Raw genomic sequence first — 10,001 nt, 5'->3', positions numbered from 1 at the left:
TCATCAGGCCCTCTTTCACCTGCCATAACTTCATCACCCTCTCTTTCACCAGCCATAACTTCATCAGCCCCTCTTTCACCAGCCATAACTTCATCAGGCCCTCTTTCACCTGCCATAACTTCATCACCCCCTCTTTCACCAGCCATAACTTCATCTGCCCCTCTTTCACCAGCCATAACTTCATCTGCCCCTCTTTCACCAGCCATAACTTCATCTGCCCATCTTTCACCAGCCATAACTTCATCTGCCCCTCTTTCACCAGCCATAACTTCATCAGCCCCTCTTTCACCAGTCATAATTTCATCAGCCCCTCTTTCACCAGCCATAATTTCATCAGCCCATCTTTTACCAGCCATAACTTTATCTGCCCCTCTTTCACCAGCCATAACTTCATCAGCCCCTCTTTCACCAGTCATAACTTCATCAGCCCATCTTACACCAGTCATAACTTCATCTGCCCCTCTTTCACCAGCCATAACTTCATCAGCCCCTCTTTAACCAGCCATAACTTCATTAGCCCATCTTTCACCAACCATAACTTCTTCTGCCCCTCTTTCACCAGCCATAACTTCATCGGCCCATCTTTCACCAGCAATAACTTCATCAGCCCGTCTTTCATCTGCCCCTCTTTCACCAGCCATAACTTCATCGGCCTATCTTTCACCAGCCATAACATCATCAGCCCCTCTTTTACCACACATAACTTCATCTGCCCCTCTTTCACCAGTCATAACTTCATCTGCCTCTCTTTCACCAGGCATAACTTCATCCGCCTCTCTTTCACCAGCCATAACATCATCAGCCCCTCTTTCACCAGCCATAACATCATCAGCCCCTCTTTTACCAGACATAACTTCATCTGCCCCTCTTTCACCAGCCATAACTCAACCATAATTTCATCAACCCTCTTTCACCAATCATAACTTCATCAGCCTCTCTTTCACCAATCATAACTTCATCAGCCTCTCTTTCACCAACCATAACTTCTTCTGTCCCTCTTTCACCAGCCATAACTTTATCTGCCCCTCTTTCACCAGCCATAACTTCATCAGCCCCTCTTTTACCAGGCATAATTTCATCAGCACCTCTTACACCAGCCATAATTTCATCAGCCCGTCTTTCACCAGTCATAACTTCATCAGCACCTCTTTTACCAGATATAACATCATCAGCTTCTTTTTCTTTTCTAACAGCCGTTATTTCACCAGTAACATCATCAGACCTTTTTCCATCCATAACCGTATCAGTTCTTACAAAAGAAGTACTTGTTTTACCACTCTTCTTATCATCAGAACGGGAAGTATAAACCGTATTTCTACATTTGGAAAATGCTCTAACGTCATCATTATCAGAAGAATCGCTAAGATCCCTATAGTCCCTTTTTCTTGGTTGGTAGTCTGGGTCCTTGTTGGAATCATCAGAACTTTCGCCACTGGAAACAATGTCTTGGTTTACTCATTTGGTCATTTGGTCCGTCAGCTCCGAAGACCTTGAGAGTATGGTTTCTTGCCATCTCCACCAGATGTCTACCTCGGGATAAAAACTTCGTTGGCTCCATACTGTTTAGAGACTTAAAGAAAACAAAAGATAGAATGTTCAGAATAATGAATTTAATAATAGTTTTATATTCAGGCGTATTCTTTGAGAACATGAAATTGGAAATTAATAACATGCAAAAAGTTGTATCTTGGCTGATTACGAGAGTGTCGCTCTTTCTTTCTTTCGGTTAAATTATTTATTACAACAAATAATAATGTCTATTACTAACGTAGGGACTTTGTAAATGAGTTTTGAAAGAAGACAAGGGCGGGAAATATAATAAATAGCGATAGAACAACTAGGCCTAGTTTCGAACGACTTGCTGTTGAATTTTAACGCTTAAAAACTTGGAGAACATATGAAGAGATAAAGACCTTCAAATCATGTTTTAGACATGTTTTTAAGATCCTATAATCATAACACTTGACTATGAATATTGATAGTGTATGTCAAAAAGTTGTTTACCTGTTTTGAGGAAAAATACAATTGACTGTGGACATGTTTTAGTGCTTCTCTTGGATATACGACTTTTTGCTATGCCAATTTTTCATGCAATCCAAATTAGACTTTTTGTCTCGTGACTAAATAAACACTTCTATTTAGTCTAGAGGCTCCTAACTTAGATAGAAATACGCATATTGGAATCGACATGCCTGTTGAACGCTAAAAGGTATTCCGGCAAAATCACAAGATACGACCTTTTGACTGCCCACCGACGATATGTTGCCTGGCAAGTTACTTTGTGAATTTAAATAGGCTTCTAATTGGTAATGATATGAATTTATGGTATTAACTGATTTTATAAGTTTGATGTTTTTAAGCTGAGACAGCTTCATATGTTTTACTTTGAATCTTTTGTAGATGCCTGAATTAACAATGAAAGATATATTTAACCAATGTCAGAAAGGACTACAACATCACAACAAGATGTTGAAAGTGATGAGAACTATGTATTCTATGGTATGTTTTTTTTATTAATACAGTTGGTTCGAATTAACCTTCACAGACAATTCTGAAACCCTGATATTATTTATGTACAATTTCTTGTCAAACTGGTCTATGTTTTGGCAACTCAATATATAATTGCAGAGTAATTGATTTTTTCAGCGTTTGGGTTATTATCATTTGTAGGCTTAAAATCTTATTTGTAATTAAAAATATGACTTTGATTGAACCCAAGTCTGTGATTGACAGGAAACATTACCTAATACTAAATATGAGCGTTTTTCTCTTTTAATTTAGATGGAATTTGATAGTTTTTGGAAGGAATTTCTCCATCTAATGAAGTTTTCTATGGTGGTGTATAAACGAGAGGCAGCCGTTGAGAGGACTATAGAGTTTATATGTAAATTTGTATCAGCACCTGATATACCTAAACCTTCAAGTCAAGGGAATAATGAAACAGTAGTTGATGAAGATGACATAGAAGATAATCCATTATTGATTAAAACATTTGAATTTTTATTGGATGTAAGTATTTGAGACTAAATGAGAACATTCGCATACTGAAATGTTCTGAATTGAATTTTGAGCTTCGTTTTCATTGAATATTTTTTCAAACTATTAATGTAGAATTGTAATAAATGACCAAAAAGTAGTCATCACAAAATGTGATTTGCGCAAATTTTGAAAAATTGTCCCTTTTTTTTCGTCATAGGTTATTAGCCATTAGTTGAAATATGATTAATGTAAACAAATCAATATCAAGATAGTCTTTTCATTTTTCCACCCTTGATTAGAGGCTTATTTCTGTCTGTATTTCTCTATTCAGCATATTGGTAGCTCACAGGCTCTTAAATATTCTTAAAGGGATTGTAAATTGTACAATCATCAATTTCTATATAATTTATTGATAGGGACACGACACTGATTGCAATCTTTGACTAAAACATAACGTCACAACAATAGAGGCTAGAGTTTTAAATGATGCACTCACTCGTGGTTTGTGAACTCAATAGAGGCAACAGTTTATGTCCTAATTTTATGAAATTTTGCATGTTAGTTTAAATCATTAATGTCTTGGACAAGTTAAAAATTTTGGTATTATTTGAAACAGATTGCTTGCTTTGATATACTTGATTATCAGGAAAGTGGGCATATCTTGCATCCAACCACTTGTTTGATAGAGAGATCAGATATGATTGTCAAATATATTGAATTCAGCATTTCAAGTTGACTTGGCCATTCTTCTCAAACTAGACTAAGCTTGTTTTCATAACTTGATAAAAAGTTTGTTTTATTTCTATGTATTTCAGTATCATAGTGCTTGTGATAGAGGTGTAAGATTTCGCTGTTGTCAGATGATAAATAAGTTGTTAAATAATCTATCTCAAGATGCTCAAATAGATGATGAGTTATATGATCGTATTTATAGCTGTATGTTAGAAAGAATGAGAGATAAAATTCATGTAGTAAGAAAACATTCTGTATTAGCTATATCCAGATTACAAGATCCTACTGATGATAACTGTCCTGTTATAAAAGGTTGAAAATTTTATCATTTCTAATTTATGAACATTCTTTTTCAAGGGAACTTTAAGGGAAACAGTTGTTTAATGAATTCCCGAGAAACAAATAAGAGTTCAATTTCAGACTTCAATATCTCTGTTCAGAATTCTCAGAATTATAATTTGACATGTGGTTCCCTTTCCCTTTAAGCAAAACATACATAGAATATTTGTTGATGTCACTTTCAGAGTGTTATTGGCACTGTATGTTAAATCTATCATAAACCTTTTATAGTTAAGACCATAATTATATTTTTAGCTTTTTCCTATTATGTTGGTGTCAAAACACGTCTCAAAACTCTATAAACATCAAATAATTTAATAATAAGCATGATTGGACCAACACCCTACAGCTACCCATCTTAAATCTATTTTTTTATAGCTTATTTGTATTTGATGTCTTGTGATCCCAATCCTGATGTGAGAAGAGCTGTTTTAGGAGTTATTGCCCCTTCTACTAGAACTCTTGCACATATACTGGAGAGAACACGAGATGTGAATGAAAGTGTAAGACAAGTAGCTTATTGTGTTCTAGCTGAGAAAATCCATATTAAATCTTTGACTATAGCTCAGAGACTACAGTTATTACATGAAGGCCTAAATGACCGTGCTGGTAAGTTTCATTTTCATGCCTTCTTTCTTGTAAGACATGTGAAATACCTAAAGGATTGACAACTCATTTAAGGAGAACAAAATGATATCTAAGGTTTAATGACCAATAGTACGAATTCAACTGGTTATAAATGATTGAAATGTACTTGCATGTTTACTAATTCTGGATGTGTTTTCAATTCATCTTTTTTGCTGTTATGGATTGGTCGGTTTATCCAAAAACCTTTTGTGTGAACACAATAGAGAGTTCAATTTTCATCTGGTTATGATGCTTTGAATTATCAATGTTCTTTTTGCTGCATATGGTGTATGTAATCTTTATCTATTACAGCTAGTGTACGTGATATCTGCTCTAAGAAAGTATTACAAGCATGGTTACGATCATTCAGTGGTAATATATTGGATTTGTTGAAGAGTTTAGATGTGAATTCTACTGAGATCTGTGAGCAAGTGCTCAATACAATGTTTCAACAGTCACAAGTTGCTGATCTAGTTTCCAACTTTAACTTATTGGATGACAGGTAGCTTACATTATTATATCTTTTAAAAGTATTCTTTTCAACATAAAGATGTCCTTAGTTTGTGATCAATTTAGTATTTGCCAGTTGTTATTTTACATTGCTAGAGGTTTAAAGCTGAAGTTCAGATTTGTCAAACTGTTTGTTGAAAGAAGGCTGGTCAATACCAAGTTATTTCACAGATACTTTGATAGAGAGTGTCTTTTGGAACTTTCTGTTAGCAATTTATGATTCACAATAAAGATGTTGATTATTTCAGTTATATGGTTGTAATAGAAGAGTTAGATTGTGAAAGTTCTATGTATTGGAGAATGTTATTGAAATATATACAGTCTAAGGGTAATGAATATGAAGAAATATTAGAAACTATTATACCCAATTGTTTATTATATGCTAATTATCTACGCAAGTAAGTGCTAGTATTTTTTAAATACTTCAAACTTCAATTCAATGTCTTACTATGTTTTTTGCATGATAATTATTTAAAAAAAAATTTTTTACTTGATAACGTTACCTGTATGTGTTCCGAAACATAGTATGTAATAAACTCAGAAGTAGTACATCCATATATCTTCTTAATGTTTACCTTCCTGCTTCTATATATCTTACAAAGATTGAAGAGTCTTATTTTGCAAAACAGCAACACAAGCAGATTAGAAAATATAAGTGAAAAAGTAAATATAATAGTGTGGTGTCATGGGTTTGGAACAGTGAGCTAAAATGTAATTGATACTAACTGTGATTCACCCAAAATAGATTAAAATAAAGAACAATATAACATGATATGCTTAACATCATGTTTCAGGTACTGTTTTAATATTTCTTTATTTCTAACATTATATGTGTATATGATATAGGTATTTAGAAGATAATATGGATTGTGATGATATAGAGAAACAGTTAGAAATAGAGTTTGTTTTACAACAATTATTAATCTTAATAGATAGTATGGATTTAGCTGATCAAGCAGGCAGGTATGTTCAAATTTTTTATATCAGAATTTACATTAATATGTCAAAAATGAAACCATTGCAAATCAAACCCATACTTTACTGTTTTCTTTAATTTTCTGAAAATCTACATATGACAAGAAAATTGATAATATTCTGTATGAATTGAATAACTAAATGTAAAATTACTGAATTCTAGAGACAGTATATGCATTTCATAAGAATATGATAGTTTGTTTTTTTGACAAGTAACCTGAAGTTGAGATGATTAATATAATCAATTATAGGAAAGCTCTAGAGAAGATATTACATGATATGTTAGTATGTGAAACTATTGGTTCTGGACTAGTTAAACATATTCTACCACGACTAGAAACTATTACAACTACCTCAGAATCACTCGTTAACTACCTAGCTGAAACTATCTCTGAAATTAAAGAACCTATAACTATTGTAGAGAAGGGTATTAATAAAGATCAACAACGACAAATAGACTTAAAGGTATAACATTGAGTTTATTTCTCTGACTTGCTGTTTGTAAGTTTTAATACGTCCAAGCACACTGACATTTTGCACCATTCCAGTTTTCAATCAGACCTCTGTGGTTGCTGCAATTCCACTAAAACTAATTTCCAATAAAACATATTTCGTGATTAGTGACATTTAATTTTTTTATCAAATTGGCCATTAGATTGAAATCAGATAAATTTCTTATATCTAATTATATAGATTGCTAGTATTAGAGTGAAATTAAATCAATTAAGAGAAGAAATGGACGATTGTGTACAGAAACAGGAGTTTGTTAAGGCAGCTGAATTAAAAGGTGTTATTGGTGAATTAGATGTAGAAAAATTACAACTACTGGACTCAGCTAGACCTGAACAAGAAGAAGTTAGAACTGAAAAGGTATGTGTGTGATTTGATTATAAAATTATTCACCTTTACGATAAACTAGAGAATTACAGGCAGATCAATTGGCATAACACCTTACTTTCAGAATTATTAGAAATATCTGATAAAATATTTTAAAATTAATACCATATTCAGTCTATTATGTTTGATAGAGAAAAGATGACAAATGACTACTTAATATTGCATCTGGTTATGAATAAAACTTTGAAATCATTGTACATACCCAGGGTGGAATTACCAAAAAAATCCTTTATTTCAGAATGATCCAGCTACATTGCTCAAATGTTTAACTATAATTAGTGAAATGTTAAAAATATTACCATTAAAAACATTATCATCTACTGTACAAATGATGTTAGAGGCCCAGGTAATATATAGTTAATAAGCTTTTAACAGATGGTATGGTACAAACTTTAGCATGAATATATTATGGTTGTTTTTTTGCCAGTTTGTAGCATTTTTTTTTAACTTGATAACTCTGGCTTTTACCCAGTTTCTCAGATTCAATCACTGTTTTGAGCCAGACATTTAATTTCTGTATTTATAAGTGTGACATTTACCTGATATTATTGACAACAACAGCGAGAGTGAAATTTATAAGCAAATAGTCCAATATTGAGAACAATAATTTGATTACAGATAATACCTGGTATTCAGAGTGAGTATGAAAGTGTTAGAAATGAGGCTGTTGCAGCATTAGGGTTATGTTGTCATTTAAAACAAGATTTAGTTTTGATCTATTTACCATTATTTATGCAGGTTTGTATATCTTTGTTCATAATTGCCTGGCGGAATTGTATCAACAAATCAGATTTGTTCAAATTAATTAGAGTGATGCAAAAAATTGATTTTCAGTTAATTTCTTGTTTCTCAGTTCAGAAAGGTAGTTCCCTCAGACATATTGGAAAATTGTAGTTATGTGGTGCATGGAAATTTGTCTGTTTTCACAAGCCCTAATAACATTAAGGGTACATATTTAAGATACTTGGAAAAGCCAGTCTGGTTTCATTGTATTTACTATGTAAATTATGTAATGATTTATGTCATTCAATGAAGTTCATAAACCTATCATCTGCTACCTATGAAAATATGCTGCAGTTATAGATTTTACTGAAAGGCTCCATTTCCTGAAGTGTATTTAAATTTGATTTGCTTTCTCATTTGTTATTCTTTGACTTAATAGGTATCTCAAGTTGATACAGTAGAAGTACGTACTAGTGCCTTGACCTGCTTATTTGATTTAGTACACATGTATGGTATTGATATATTAAAAGATACCGAAACTACTATAACAACTACTAAAGATACTACAGTTTCTATTGATACTACTATTGAGGCCTTCGATACTACTCAACAAAATGAAAGTACTAATGATTTGACTGTAGAACCTGAACCTCAACAACAATCTGAAGCTATTAATGTTGCTGCCAAACTGGTAGCTATATTGAGTGCTTTTCTTGATAGTGAGGTAGGTATGGTGATGTCATAAAACTCTTAGTTTTAGTTTTAGACGTCTGATTGAAAATTGGAGTGGTGCAAATTGATGCTATCGATGTCCCCGATACACATAAAAAATTCGGAAATCCCTTTAATGTAAATGTATTAAATTGTAAAAGATTGCAAACAATATTGTTTTTTTTTGTATAGAGTGTTAAAATTTTTGTGTTTAATTATAGAGTGTTAAAATATTTGTGTTTAATTATAGAGTGTTGAATTAAGAACTGTAGCAGCTGAAGGTTTAGCTAAATTAATGTTATCAGGTCGATTAGTATCATCTAAAATACTATCTCATCTAATATTATTATGGTGTAATCCTGTAACAGAAGATGATCATCATCTACGACAATGTCTTGGAGCTTTCTTTCCTATCTTCTCTTTTGCTGCTAGGTAGGTCTTTATTTCTGATTTATTTCTACCTTAGAAAAAAATGTAGGAGTTGATAGTGTTGTATCTGATATATTTATATTTAGATTATTATATGATTTATAGAACCTTGTAAAACTATAACAATTCAAATTCTTTTTAACACTTGCATTAATCAATCTTAAGTATGTTAAACTTTGAAGTATATTGTCCTTACCCATGTTCTGTTTCTTTTGACAATAATGATTTGATATTATTTTACAGGGTAAATCAAGAAATAATGGAGGAATCATTTATGCAGACATTAAACACATTGATGAATGCCCCAACATCCAGTCCTTTATCTGATGTAGACATTTGTAAAGTATCTGATATACTAGTACAGTTAATAAACACTAAAAGACTGGTTGTTCATGTGAATACTGATTCTTCAAAATTGGTGAGTCTTTCAGTTTGTTTTATATTGCTATTGTTGGTTGATGATATTGGTATATTGGACACAACATCTTAAAATATACAAAAAAAACAACAAATATTATTGTATTCAAACAATGTTAAAATGTTATGCTGTATAAACAAATTGATGGTATCTAGTTAAAGATATGAATTCCCAGAATAATTATATATTGAATTATGAATGAGGATAAACAGAGATTTTTTTTTTCTTGTAGGACAATCCTGGTCATGATAATATTTGTATTAAAATTTGTAATGAAATACTCACCAATTCAGATTCATTTAATTTGAAATTTTGGATACGTATATTAAACCAATTAGATATAAGTCAAGATAATGAACAGAATATTAAAACAGTTATTGGTTTATGTGAAGAAATGTTAGAGGTAAGCTTATTTTTAAATCTTATCTTATGTTGAACAGACATTTTCCTTATTTCTTGAAAATCTTGTGTCAAATGATGGATATTTATTAATGGAACGAAATTGCGACAACTCTCTGAAGCACTGGAAATCGAATCAGATGTTGCAGAAAGCTAACTTGTCCTCATGCTAATTTGTAACACACTATAGTCACAGACAACAAAAAAGATACACCTATTATTATATAAAAACTTTTTACTATTATTATCATAAATATTGTAA

At 32.1% G+C, this 10,001-nt stretch overlaps 1 protein-coding gene across 1 annotated transcript; it reads left to right on the top strand.

Annotated features, from left to right (window-relative positions):
* Positions 1-2,400: 2,400 nt before the first annotated feature.
* On the top strand, positions 2,401-9,776 carry LOTGIDRAFT_117517 (hypothetical protein; the record flags this gene model as incomplete). The annotated part of the gene is made up of 15 exons (XM_009056051.1): positions 2,401-2,499; positions 2,782-3,009; positions 3,795-4,023; positions 4,429-4,659; positions 4,990-5,179; positions 5,436-5,585; positions 6,034-6,150; positions 6,414-6,627; positions 6,856-7,032; positions 7,298-7,405; positions 7,678-7,797; positions 8,222-8,506; positions 8,744-8,925; positions 9,166-9,340; positions 9,573-9,776. The coding sequence occupies 15 exons, from the start codon at positions 2,401-2,403 to the stop codon at positions 9,774-9,776; spliced, it is 2,709 nt and encodes a 902-aa protein (XP_009054299.1).
* Between the last annotated feature and the right edge of the window lie 225 nt (positions 9,777-10,001).

Source organism: Lottia gigantea (assembly GCF_000327385.1).
Source record: "Lottia gigantea unplaced genomic scaffold LOTGIsca_26, whole genome shotgun sequence".
Taxonomy (NCBI): Eukaryota; Metazoa; Mollusca; class Gastropoda; family Lottiidae; genus Lottia; species Lottia gigantea.
This window is presented reverse-complemented; position numbering and strand designations above follow the sequence as displayed.